General features: G+C 36.2%; 1 protein-coding gene across 4 annotated transcripts in view; it reads right to left on the reverse strand.

Annotated features, from left to right (window-relative positions):
* Positions 1-14,291, reverse strand: part of LOC306853470 (kelch-like protein 4) — a 36,134-nt gene extending 21,843 nt beyond the window's left edge. Inside the window, exons 1-2 of one of the 4 annotated variants that reach the window (XM_079390908.1) lie at positions 14,196-14,291; positions 11,050-11,718 (exon numbers count right to left, since the gene is read on the reverse strand). In XM_079390908.1, the coding sequence (XP_079247034.1) occupies positions 11,050-11,468 (419 nt within the window). In that variant the 5' untranslated portion in view covers positions 11,469-11,718; positions 14,196-14,291. Of the gene's footprint in view, positions 1-11,049; positions 11,719-11,807; positions 12,023-14,195 lie in introns of those variants that run through there. The other 3 variants (XM_079390907.1, XM_079390909.1, XM_079390910.1) reach the window with 3 other exon arrangements.
* Between the last annotated feature and the right edge of the window lie 119 nt (positions 14,292-14,410).

The following is a 14,410-nucleotide window of genomic DNA, read 5'->3' on the forward strand; positions in this document are numbered from 1 at the left end:
CATTTTGGATGGCCTGAGGGTGAGGACATTTTCAGCAAATTGTAATTTTTGGGTGAGCTATACCTTTAAAATGTTTGCATGCTTCCTTTTTATTGTTTTGTGATAATGGTACTTTATATGGCCCAAGTGAATGAAAGAAAGAGTATTGGTTCTTGGTTTTAAAGCCAGTGGCTGCTGATGATACACAAGACAATCAAGTGTTAAAGAAGACATTAAATTTACATTACATTCTTTACATTATGCCAACTTGTTTTTGTGAATTTAAAGGGACACATTTGCAGCTGCAATACATTTAGACATTAATGACACTGTGGATCATAATAATTGTGGACAGCAAAGGCTACCAGACCCAGACTCCTTCTGGTGATTATAAGGTTGTTTTTTATGCTAAATAGATGGGTAATTTATCTCACTGACATTATAACTACATTTTGGCACAGAGCTGGGTGAACTGAATAAGAAATAAGCCAACATAAGAAGGGTTGTAAAACCTAGATGCATTACTTTTGCTCAAAGGAATGCTGAGAGGACTTTTATGTCTAGCAATATCGAAGAACCAAATTGCTTCTGTATCACTTTCTGAAAGGTTGTAAATTTACTGAAAATGTTTTCTTTCTGCCTGTGAAATTGGCTTTTTATATAAAAGGTCTTTACGAGCCACAATGCACGTAAAAAACATGACGCACAGCAAATAAAACATTTTTGTAACCCTTAATAATATATAACAGAGTTATATGTTATATATATAATACTATATATATAATGACAGATGTGTATGTCAATCTTACATTTACATTGCTGTAAATGTTTATTTTCTTAATTTTATGCAGTTCTATTATTACTTGTTTTGATATGTTCATCCATTTTATTTTCCATTATATCTCTTTTATTTGTTGTTGCTGCTGTTGTTAATACACTGGTTCGAGTACTACTTCTGGCTAAATAAATCTTCATATCGTTATGCACTGTGAACAGACAGAATAAACAGCTCAACAGTTGAAACCGCTGTGTGACACATTTCGTACTCGGAGGACTTTTATAGAAATATATTTGTTGTGTTATCTGGTGCATTACATAACTCATCATATCTCAGTACAGCATCTGAGCTGTTATTGAACTTGAGCTGTATCACTCTATTCACCCAGATCAATAACAAGTGGGCAGTTGTTGCAGTTACCTGAGTGTTTCTTGACAAGAGCCTGCCAACAGACTCTTCAAATGCTATTCCAAGAGCCTGACACAGAGAGCATGTTATATGTGGAGCACCGCAAAGTGCAAAGTTTACACACATCATTCCCTTTCTCTCTGAAACAGATGCTTGATTCAGTGCATCTGCTTCAAATATTTATTATTATTATTATTTAAAAATGCTGTTTGTTAAAGTGCACTAGCTCTGCATATGATCAATACAACCAATAAAAATGGCATAAAAATATTTACGCAATATTCATGTATTCTCCGTTTTAGTGGTGCAGTTGCCAATCAAAGATAAAGGAATTTTCAAGGATGTTATAATAAAATATGTATCAGCATCTTTGCTCACATGCGTTCTGTGCATTGGTTGACCTTTCAAGAAATATATGCTAGCTGGTTGCAAACATACTAAAGCAGCCCTAAGCGATTTTATTTGGCAGGGTCTTATTCCTCATAGAACAGCACATCAATGCCTCTTTCTCGATTTCTGTAGCATAGCAGTGCACACATTATGTTGAAACTGCACAACAGTACTTTCGTGCTTAAAACTGAATAACTGAACCAGTCTGTGGGGTTTTCGTCCATTTTGAAATTTGCTTGCCTTTTCCAAAATGTCACTGAACAGGAAAGATTTATTTTTATTTTTTTTACATTGTCAACGTAAACAAATCTGCTTTTTGAGTCTAATCTAATTATTGTCAATATTCCAAATAGGCTACTACAAACATAAACAGCACCATCTGGATACGGAGACAAAATAGTGAGTATGTTCAAAAAAACATAATAAAATACCAGGTTTTATTTTCTGACCTTAAATGCCTTGCATATCTATTAAAGCACCTGGCATATCAATAAATGTAGAATCCTAATAATATGTCTTGTGCAACAGACAATTCCATAACAATAAACTAAGTGAAGATGAATGAATCTCACTTCTAAAAGAGGATTACAGCTATCTGTGCTCGCTCAAAGCCATGAGTGGAAATCATCTTTATCGCCCAGACAGCTTAAGTGGGGCTTCCTTCCTCCAGCATTTTCACCCACTGTCCTTTAAGTCTGATGTACTGAGTACAGTGGGGGCTCAACCTCATTTTTAGATAGATCTGTATTCATGTAAGCCCCAGGATTTGTGCTGAAGGAACTATTTTCTTTCTGTTACATTGCTCAATTCCAGCAATCAAAAAGCATGTCTGTTTAAGAGATAAACACCCAGCCATCAGCATTCAGAAAGTGTTCCTCAAGTCATTTGTCAAAACGGGCATAAATAATAAGCGTATGAGTAAAAATTGCCTTAAATACAATTTTAAGTGATTTTCCATGTTTCATTCAATTTTGTACATTTTGCCAGCATTATTATTTTGCATGATTTTAATTATTATAATATTAGAATGCAGGGTTAGACACAATTCAAAATTTAATCATTTGCTTCTTGATTAGTTGCAATATGAATTTAACTGTCCACATGAAGTTGAAATGGAATTTGAACTGGAATGAAAGAAAGAGGAATTTACTGAATTATTTAAAAAAATGATAAATAAATAAACACACAATGTTATTCTAAGTAGGTGTTTAAAGGTAGGCTAAGTAGCCTACACGTATTTTTCGGTTCGCCGTATGTGTATCAAACGTACAGTTTTGTTAAATCACTACATGCGCGGAATTTCAGACTGATTTCTGATTTTAAACTTAGGGGACAATAGGCTACCGTTTATATCGATGCATTTTAATATTGCGAACACAGAGGACTCCAAGTGCGCTGCTGCAGCCTGGAACAGTGCACGATCCACGATGAAATGTGCTTCAAACTAAATCATAAACCTGCGCGACTGGCCCTGCCGACGCACACGCGCGACCTGCGTGTGTTGTTTAATGCGTTTGTGACAGTTTGCATTACTTGTGTACTTACCTGTAAATGTTTGAAATTAACGCGAGTATTTCCAGTTTGCAAAGGCTCATCCTGACGGCGTATCAACGTTTTGGCAAACTTCAATAAAGGTGCGTCGGCGCGCGCATGCGCGTCAAGGAGCTCATTAAAATACGAGCACAATACATGTAAAATATAAATGTTGCATATTTTGCACTCAAATGTACGGAAGTTCTAAGCGGCCATGCATAAATTATAATAATGCACGGCCGCTTAGAACTTCCGTACAAATGTGTAAGTGTATCAAATCTCTTCCTCCATTTTTTATTTAAAGACAGAGTGACACACTCTTTAATATTTTTTTTAACTGTGCTGTACCAAAACATACCGAGCTGTGTTATTTTGTGTACCTTACACTCCTTAATTCTAATAAAAGTTTTTTTTTTTGTTGTTGTTGTTTTGGTTTTTTCACACTGGCCCATACAATGATGATAAATGTATCAAATGTAATGAAATAAATAGAAATGCTGATCTATTTGTTAAGTAGGCTTGTAATAAGTGAAGTCAAGATGGTCATTATTCCAAAATAAATCCCTTGAAAGCTATTCCTGACAGAGTTTAGCTTCCCTAATTTTCCTAAATTAGGTAAAATAATGACAGAAATATTACATGGGGCAGCCACAGTCTATGGGCTTCTTATAATTTTGTTTTAATAATGCTCCTATCTACATGTATTTCTATTAGCCATCCAAATCTCTTTAACAAGAAAAGCCATGTAGACTAGGCCTATTGAATGGTTATAGCCCTTTGTGACTGTGAACACATAAAATCACTGCTGCTGTAACAACCAAAATATCTAGTGCCTCCACACGCCTACAGTATTTATGATTTCCACTTGTCAAAAAGTCTAGTCCTGTCAGCATACTTTCAACCCAGACTGAATAGATCAAAGGTGTCCTTCCCAAAGTTAATGCCTGAAGTGAGAAAGGCTGTATCAATAGATTAACTGACTGGAATTTCCATTCAGCTTTAGCTTTATACATTTGAATATGTGAGTAATGACAAAAGAAGGTGTTTTTTAACATGTTGATTCTTAGGCTGAGCTTCAACGGTCATTAATATTCCCATTCAGTGTCAAAACATTGTCAACTGATGATGCATTGCATTTTAAGATAAAGGTTAATTGCCTGAAATTGGCTTTTAATAATCCACAGCCTGCAAACAACTTCTGTGAATGCATTATTAATGAGACAACAACAAAAACATTATGAGCAGCAATACAGGTCACAGATCCTCAGAGCCTTTAATTAGATTGCATTGAATATAAGCATACCTCTTGCGGAAACGGTGGAAGCACAATTACCTAGTGTATCAATATGTCTTAATATTCAGTGTTATTACCCTCTCAGTGTGGTAGTTAAAACAGTGCATTAAAGACGTTTTACTTGATCATTGTTTTATTGATTGTCCTTTGTACAACAATATATGTTGGTAATTTTTGCTTTTACTTTTAAGGTTGTTTCTCTTTTCTGTCTTTCATGCGAGACCATTTTAGCTACACTTCAGTACAAAGATAAAGTTAGAGAGGATATTTGTGAGCGGAACCACACACAGCTCTTCAGAAGCCGAACAGGTGCAAAGATGAAAGCATGATTTTTTCAAAGTGCTATAGAACCTCCAGGTCAGACCCTGCTTATTATCATAAGTATTTTTCTTTATCTCCAGACTATGTTTCCCCTTCAGTACGCAGTGTCTCATCACCTATTTACCTCACTAACCATCTGCAAGGTAAATAGTGCTTACCTCAAGGGTTATAAAAACTGTGCCGAAAATTCTAGTATGCTACACAAGTATTCATAACCTCAAAGGAAAAGCTGCGGCTCAGCACCCAGGAAAGTCACATGCCATTAAGAGTGATTTGACAGAGGGGCTCTGTACATTATTTGAAGAATTCAATTTAAATGGGCTCGTTAAAACATACACTGTGTGTGAATCCGTTGAATCTGTTTTCCCCCCATCATATTCAGTAAGAAAAAACGAAGCCAGATGTTTGCTAAGTGTGCATATTTTGTCTAATGTCCTATTCTCAGCAGATGCAAATTATGAAAATCAACCAGTTATTCTGAGGCTAATAGACATGTTGAAAAGCTGAATTATAATTTGATTGAATGCGGAACACTCAACAGTGTTAGGATAATTTATTGCCTGGCTTTAATGTATTGATCTCAAACAACAACAAATCCTGAATTATGCTAATAGATGCATTTCAAAGACGAACAACATTCTACTGCAGAAATACAGAAGTGAGTGTCACTTTTAACTATGAAAAATATATTGTGTGTTTTTAAATACTGTACAAAAATATGTACAAATGCATTGTATATGCGTGGTGTACATTATAAATACTTTAGATGAACTGTAAAACAGATTATGTTTTGTTTAGATATTCATGTAAATGTGATATGAAACTAATTATAAAGGCTATTGAGCTTTCCAACCAAATGGAATAACAGACTGCTGCCTTCTTGAACTATACACAGATTAATGCATTAACACCCTTTGAAAAGAAGACATTTTCTCAATGTTCTATTTCTTGTGCTGCTGCCCTTTATTTAAGTTTTTATAAAAGCCCTTGTGAAGTTTAGATATTTCCAGAGCTTTTGTGCAAAAGCATAAAAAAACAAAAAATCTTTCTTTTGAAAGCATAAAAAAATAATTCACCGATTAATCAGTAAGCAACCAGCTTTAAACCAAAATCTTGATTTATAAAGACTATAAAGCAATCTTTTGAAAAGCCCATTTTTATACAGTGTTTAGTGTGCAATAGTTATTTGCTCCATCTCTTTAAACTTCAGTTATTTTAATATTTTAAACCAACTGCAATTATTTCTTTCTTGAACTCGCCTTGCGTATTTTCCCCCTCTCGCACTACATTTCCATTCCTCTACCTGGACAATGTCTCTTGACCTGTCAATGCTGTATGAAGATACCATAAATCTCTCCCTGAAATGAAGCTCTACTCATCCTAGGACAAGACGGTGTCATTATTTTCCAAGGCAATTGAGAGGAAATTGAGATATCATTCAACGTAACGGCTGCTGACTCAAGTCTCTGCTGTTTCCTTATTAAAGGGTCAGGGCCAAAATTCCTCTTATAGACAGCGTTTCATCAAAAGAAAAGGACTGCTCAGCTAGCAATGCACTAAATATATTTTTTCAGAATGCATTTTTCTAATACGACAGCTTTTGAATGTGAAAATGTGAAACTGGGACGCAATCCAGGTAAATATAGAACTGCATGAAAGACATCTATACTACAGTAAATCATTATTATTATGTGCACTAATTAATTAACAGATTAATAAATGATTAAGGGCTATAAACATTTTGATCTAAATATGTTTAAAGCACAACATACTTCCAACATTTATAACATCCATTTGCATGGCTTCTTTGCCTATTTCCAAAAATCCTTCCAGCAAGTAATTACAGTAAGTTTAGGCAATACTCCTTTTGAATTCTCTCAACCTTTCACCAGATTTCATGTAATAAGTACAGTGCATTCAAGACTTTAGTGAATGGTCATTAGCATTTCATCAAACATGTTATCATGTCTGATTTTTTTTAAAAATGCCTAAAGATGATTCTCTACTAATTTATTGCTGTTATTTTATCATTGTGGCACTGCCCAGTCGTGTAAAGTGGACCTGGTGATATTTTCATGATATGAACTTTAATTTGCACACCCCCTGACCCTTTGCAAGCCAGCATGCTGTCAGCTTGTCAGACTAGTTGAAGAAATGGTAACACAGATCACAGACATGGCCCTAAGCCGTTTACACCTGCAGGGATATGTCCAAACATTGCTCTCTCTCTCTCTGCCTTTTGAAAAGATCAAAAACAGACGTTTCACATAAATATGAATTTATTTGAAATGAGTATCTATTATAGTGAATAGGCCTAGTTTAATAGCCCAACTAAAGATTGCATGTTAGATTTAGTAAGATACTTATATGAGTACATGTCGAACTAAAGCAGAAGGTTGGAGTTTTTGTTAATATTCCCAATGATTTTGTGTTAAATTTATTGAAAAACAATACATTTAACAGATTTCTGCTTGGAGTGTCAGCATGCCCTCCACTAACACGATCTTACTGGTTCAATTCATCATTACAAAATTACCATGACCTCTCTAATTTAAGCATATATTATATGCCTCTTCATCTCGCTTTCTGTTTGAAAAAAATAACCCTAAAGATGGATATTTCATTAATCCCTTTGAATTATTTATGATGAGCAGGTCTGCAGCCTCAATATTACAGAAGATCGACAGAAACATTCTAAACATAGTATTCAGCAGTTTTCATCAATTCCCATAGTGATACAGCTTCCAGGCTGAATCCAGATTAATTTCTTCCCTAAAATATTTTATTCATTACTGCCTTGGCTGCCTCACAAGATTTTGAAGTTCCACCGGTTTGACGTTTCACTGGTAATGAAATCCAAGAGTACTATATCAGGTGAATATAGCTTACACAGCATTCACTATTAAACATGACATGTTTGGCACTTTTTCTAGTAATGTGTTTTATTTGAATACATTTAAAAGTTAACATAATTGTGCATTGGGTAACACTTTAGAATAAGGTTCCATTTATTAACATTAGTTGATGTATTAACTAACATGAACAAACAATGAACAGTGCATTTATTACACCGTTTATTAAACTTTGTTAATGTTAGTTAATGAAAATACAGTTGTTCATTGTTTACTCGTGTTAGTTCACACTACATTAACTAATGTTAACAAACACAACTTGTGAATTTAATAATGCATCAGTAAATGCTGAAATTAACATTAACTAAGATTAATAAATGCTGTCGAAGTATTGTTCATTCTTAGTTCATGTTTGTTGTTAACTAATGGAACCTTATTGTAAAGTGTTACCGTGCATTGTGTTGTGAGACATTGCATGTCAATACAAAGTCTTTCTTTGCTTTTTCATCATTTTTATTAGCAGTGCTGGTGCAGAGAGGACAGGAAACAGAGGGGGAAATGGGATCGGCAAACAATGCAAGCCGCTGTGATAACAATAAGTATGGAACATTTTTGAGTTTAAATGAGGTGTTGATGGATAGATGGATGAGTTAAGTCCTGTATAGTTCACCCATAATGAACCACAAGAGGACAAGCATTCTGATTCTGCATTTTCAAAACAACTCCTAAGACCAAATGTGTACTAATATTTATATCCAGCTCATTTCATATTCATAATATTATTTTTTTCTGCTTTATAATTGCACTCTAATGCATTACCACCTCCTCTTCAGTTAGCTTTCCTTTACTGATGAATGTCACACAGGGCAATAAAATGCATAACCAATGAATAGTTATTTTTTACCCTTTGGGTAAAAAAAGTGCATTGAGGAACTGATCTCACTATTAACTCACACAAAGAGATGCACAACAAAATCCCTAGTCTAGAAGCGCACATTAAAGGCCTCATTTCCATTACATTGTGCCTGTAAGGGAAATGTATGCTTTATTTACGCATTCTAAATGAAAAGTGGTAAAAGGACGGGGAAGAAAAACACAGAATAACAAACGAATGTAACAGCAGATGTATTATTGTATACCTCCAGGCTTTGAGGTATGATAATTTAAAGCACATGACAGGAGAGTCTTTAGGGATCCAATCTCTTTTGTTTCTAATTCTCTGATTAAGTATTCATAACACAATGCATGATAGCCTCACTGTGGCACTCGTGAAAACACAGCAGTTAATTTTCAGGGGTTAAGAATGATTTTCTAGTGTATGAGATTAAATTTGCAATTTGTTTTAATGTTGCAGCTAATGTCATTTCTGTATGAAAATAGCGCTTTTTCCATGGTAGATGAAGAATGAAGTCGTGGTACTTAAGTTCACAAGACCATATCAATCAGTGGACAAGGCTATTAACACTAAGAAAGCTTTCAGACCAGCAAAGCAATTAACATAAGCTTTTAAATGGTCAAAACTTGATGTTTGAGAGTTCATGTCTTGCGTATATAAGCAATGCAGATAAGACTGACGTGAAGATGGCTCAGTAAGGAATATTCTTGCCAGATTTACCTGATTTATTTATTGTCTTTGACCTGAAGTGATTCTATTACCATACTGTTAAAAGATAAAAGGCCAAAAAAGCAACACCGCGCACGCTCTAAAATATTAATAGACTCATAAATATCCATGGGAGATGTGCCTATAGCAGGAGATATAGCAGAGCTTATTGGGTGCCACAAACCCATGGATAACTATGTTAATACAGTACAATGTAATGTTTTAATGCCCTCTGACCCATGCATCGCACATATTTGCGAGTCTGCAGTCAATCCAGCCCCAGTTGCATCTACAGGCAATGCTCCTCGCCGGAACAAGCAAGACTGAATAAATAAAGAGCCATTCACACAGGATATGTTTACATGTTAAAAAAATCCCTATACTGCAAATGAAAGGGGGAAACCAGGACATAACAGTGTTAGTCTATGTATGCATAAATTGTTAACTAAAAATACTGGAAATGCAAAGTGATTTTAAAAGATATTGAAAAACAATAATGTAAAGCATTTAAATTATCATTAGGATGTTTTTCTCAGCTATATTAATATATGTGATTAATTAATCAGCATATCGTGCAATTAATTTGATTACATATTTGAATCACTTGATACACTACAAATGCAATATTAATTCTGTCTAAACACAAAAGCATTTGATGGACAGTTATAGTTTTATGTGCATATGCATAGGGTCTTATATATGCATAAAATACTATAAATGTTTATCAGGTGTAGAACATGATGGACTATTTGTGTGGGTGCATGTTTTTTGTTTGTTTTTTTCTAGAAAAGTGTGGTTATGCTTTTATTTGTCATGACATCACCTTATAACGTGGGTCAATCTTGCCACTTCCTTTTCTGAGAAGATGTTTATTTCCTGCCTTACAGTGACATAATGCTAGACAGAGTCACTCAGTGGAAAAACAAGAAGACCTTTCTCTTCTAAACATCCAGCACTTAAGATGTGAATTGAAAGCATCTGTGGAAGTAGGGCTTTATAATCTCATAAATTTCAATCGATCGGAGCAAGTAAATTAAATGTTCTCTTTCTCTCGAACTGCACTGATGTGTGAATATCATCTCCGCTAAAGATAATTCATCCTGTTGCCCTTCCCAAATTTATAGCTCTTGCGCCAATGGTCTCTGATGTAATGGTATCCTCTCTGTAGCATTTATAATTCAGAGGATGCATGCATTAACACGCCGTGAAATATTCCTGCTCCAGGTTATGAAAATGCAGGCTGCTAAAACCACCTCACGGCTTAAAGAATGTGTTTTACTGCCGGCTCTATCCAGACGCCTCTATGTTTTCCTCTGTGTTTTGTGAGATGTGTCTGCTTGATGAATAATTTATCTGTGGGTATTTCAGAGCTGTGCTTCTACAACCTGTGTGCCATGTGAATGAACTATTCCCAGGTGAGCAGCGGTGGCAGCTGCAATGGTGGAGTTGATTGAAAAATTATATTCTCCGAAGACAGAAGTGACGTCTGAGCGGCGGCACCTGAGTACTGGCAACACAGTCAATGAAAATAAAACAAACTGTCATTTCTGAGCAAATTTCACTGGCGTAATGAGCCCGAATAAAGTGACAGTTAAATACTGTACTTGTACTCAATCCTGACGCTCCCTGGGGCTTAACGTAAATCCACTCCGTGCCAAAATAACACCTTGCTCATCTCTCAGCACAGTACTGTCTGTTTTCATTACCGCACGAAAGGCAAAAATAGGATTTTCATCTAAAAACTGCAAGTCTTTCATGCCTACAGGCAGAACTTAGTCACTTCCACCCTGCATGTATTAGCTGACAGCAGCAGGCACCTCTTCACACATCTGGTTATACGGTTCTATTTCTGCACTCAGCTTTTTTTATTTTTTTATTTTATTTTTTTTACCTGTCTGTGGCTTCCTCCTCACAGGGATCCTCCGGATTGCTCTTCACACCCTCATGGCTGCTCTTCGCCTCCTCTTTCCTGGCACTGCAAGGTGAGTTGCTCTTGGGAAGCTCCTCGCTGGCTTGGAGGTGTTGGATGATGTTTTGCTGGTGCCATGATTGATCGCCTGGCCTGACATAAACAGGCGTGGGTCCAGGATTCGGTGCCAGAATGCTGTGCACGGGGCTGTTGTTCTTGCGGACTCCTCCTCTGTCCCGGGAGTGACTCTTCAGTCGGACCGGTGTTCCCCGGTGGTCCAAACCTTCCTGTTGGATGTAGCCCCCATTCCCAGCTGAGGTCTGAGTGCTGTGGCTGAACCAGCGCCAGCGGAGCCTGAGGATCTGCTTCACGTCAAACTCCTTTTTTCCAGACACAGACATCCTATTCGCCCTCGATGCGATGCCAGTGGCACATGGAATCCGAGGAATAACGAGGCTGAGTCTCGGCTTCACCTCTTTTGTCTTTGTTGCCGGTTCTGGCCAATAAAGGGACGGTGTCTGCAGCTTCTGCCTTGTGTCTTATTTCCCCTCTTCTCCAACTCTGTCTGCTCCTTGTCCTTAGTTATAGCGCACACATGATATCCTCTGCCTGTACCACCCTCCTCCCTTCCCTTTGTCGTTCTGTGTCTCTCTGCACATATGACACACACAACACAGAAAATTAGGAACGCTTACAGCAACCTGCTCTGATTCCAGTCACAAATAACAAACAGCTCTTACCCGGGAAGCCGAGGTGCCAAACTGACAGGACGCAGAGGTCAAACCTTAGTGGGGAAAATCTTGTAGCACAGGAAGGAAAGCCAAAACCAGCACCATCTCCTTCCACGAGCAGCATCATCTGCGCTCGCACTCACACTCTGCCCCTTTCCTTTCTGTGTGCACACACATGCTCTTTCCCTCGCTCTAGCTCTCTCTCGCTCTTCACGCATGCACATAGACATGTCTCCTCACACAGTCCCCCCATCTGATGGGATCCCGAGGGAGACGTTCTCAGCCTCTCAGCAAAGGAAACCATGCATAAAAAATATTCTCTCCCTGTCTGTCTCAAGCCATAGAGACAGATAAACACCGAAGTATTTCACTGTTTTGACTTCACCAGTTAGAATTTCATCTCAAGTAATGTTTGTCAGTTTGTGTCTGTGTGAACTGTGCTGTAAAATCACGGTAAGAATGCATGCATACATCTTTCATTGGTATATCCAAAACATTCTTTGATCTCTGAATACATCAATTTACAAGAAATATATGAGCTGTATTACAGTTTAATTTGATTCTTCAATGCCAACCAATTATTTTCAACTATTATTTTTTAATGCAAACTGAAAAAAATTCCCCTTAAACCGTATATAAGGCAAAACAAATATTTATCACAATACTAATATTTGTTGATGTTGGGATGTGATAACACTTAATTTTTTTTTTTACATCTGAGAGGTTGTGTTTATGCTATAGACTGTTAGAAAAGGTAGATCTAGATGCGCTGCAATGCATGTCGTATTGTTCATTGTCTGTTTGTATCCCAAGATTTTCTGGTCTTATGCTGCCGATACTAATACTGATTTATTCATGTGAAGTGCATTCAGTTGGCTGTTCTATTGCTATGCTGAAAATATGGATACCATCCCATCATACTTTATATTGTATCTGTTATGGTGAGGAGTTCCCTTTGCTGTATTCCTTAGAGTGGCGGAGGAGTTTTGAACCTCTAACAAATTTTCAAATCAAAACATTAAAATAAAAAGGAAAAGAGAGAGCCATAGCTCTTGTTTTAAGGTGATATGCACTAAATAATCAAAGCATTTGCACCAAATCAAAGCACTAAATCTAACAAATTTTTAATTTTTTGGCCCAGCATCAGCTGTCATTACAATATATATATATATATAAATTTTGCTTGTTTCAGAACTTTGCTAGGAATAATTGTTATATAATATTTCAACCTAATATAAACAACAAATTTGTCAAATTAAGCCATTGCTAGTTGCTCTGAATAGAAAAAGAAAAAAATTGGTAAGACATCTGCCATCCAGTTTCTTGTCATCGTGGCAGATAAGATGAATTACAGGCTTGAATGTATCTTTTTTGATTGAAAACTTACTATCAGTATTCATATAAGCTCAAACTATTTATCAGTGTATATAGCTTAACATATCAATAAATTGAGGGTGAAGATTTCGCAAAGATTTACGATCAGTACCAAATATGGGGGCATACAGAGCAAACTGTTAATTTTCAAGCTAAGATGCATTGCTTTGTATAGCATGTTTTCTCTGGTACATCCAACATTTTATACTTTATATGTAAAACTATTTAAAAACTATAGAAAGATCATATCAGCATTTTGTCTGTAACATGCATTTAATATTTTTTTGCCATTACATTCTGTCCTCACTGCCCTTAAAGAGCCCTAAGTATCCAAAGTTCATACATATTATATATATCCTCTGAAAAAGATTTTGAGGCATAAGACATATATAGGTGATTGTTTTGGTTCAAAATCAGTACACACCAGTTTAAACTGAAATAAATGCACAGACTAGCCTTTTATTCCTGTAGGAGTCAAGGACACCATCTGTTTAAGTCTCTTTGATACAAGAGATGTCAGCTTAGTTTGCTGCTCACTGTATTATTCACAAACATCTGCCTTACCTGCATAACACATAATCATAATTCTACAAGAAGCATTGATGAAGGAACACTCCAAACCCACTGGCTCTTAATGCACTATTTTCCAGTGTTAATGCAGATTTGACTTTTAATTATTTTATTATAACTGTTTTACATGTAGTTTTTCCTCCTGTCAAAACAGCTTCTTTTCATGGCTTTGATTTATAACAGGTGTATCTGAACAAAAAAATCAATGATGCCAAGCATCCAAATTGGAAACCAGTTTACTTCTAGTATTAACCCTCTTTAAATATGACAAACCTGGAGCGACCAGGAATCATAATGAAATCAGTAAACTAAAAATTGGGGAATTTGTACGTATAAAACTGCATAAGACTGTCTCCGAATCAAACATGTTAAAAGATAAAAGAAATGCACCCTTATCCACTCAATTCCTTGTAATGTCAGTAGCATAGTAAAAGACGATCATTTATGCCTTACCTTTCAAACGAAACAGGAAAAATATGGGTGTTTGCCTGTATTCCTCTGAGCTGATAAGTTGCTTGTCATAGATTTCAAGCGAACCATAAAATGGACGGCCTCTTTTCTCACCCCAGTTCTGCTAACGAATATTTGCATACAAAACAAACCACACTTTCCTCCCTCAAAGGAATTTCCTGATCATTTCCTGCCTTAGTGCTGGTTTGAAGAACCAG

This window comes from Barbus barbus (genome assembly GCF_936440315.1).
Source record: "Barbus barbus genome assembly, chromosome: 33".
Classification (NCBI taxonomy): domain Eukaryota; kingdom Metazoa; phylum Chordata; class Actinopteri; order Cypriniformes; family Cyprinidae; genus Barbus; species Barbus barbus.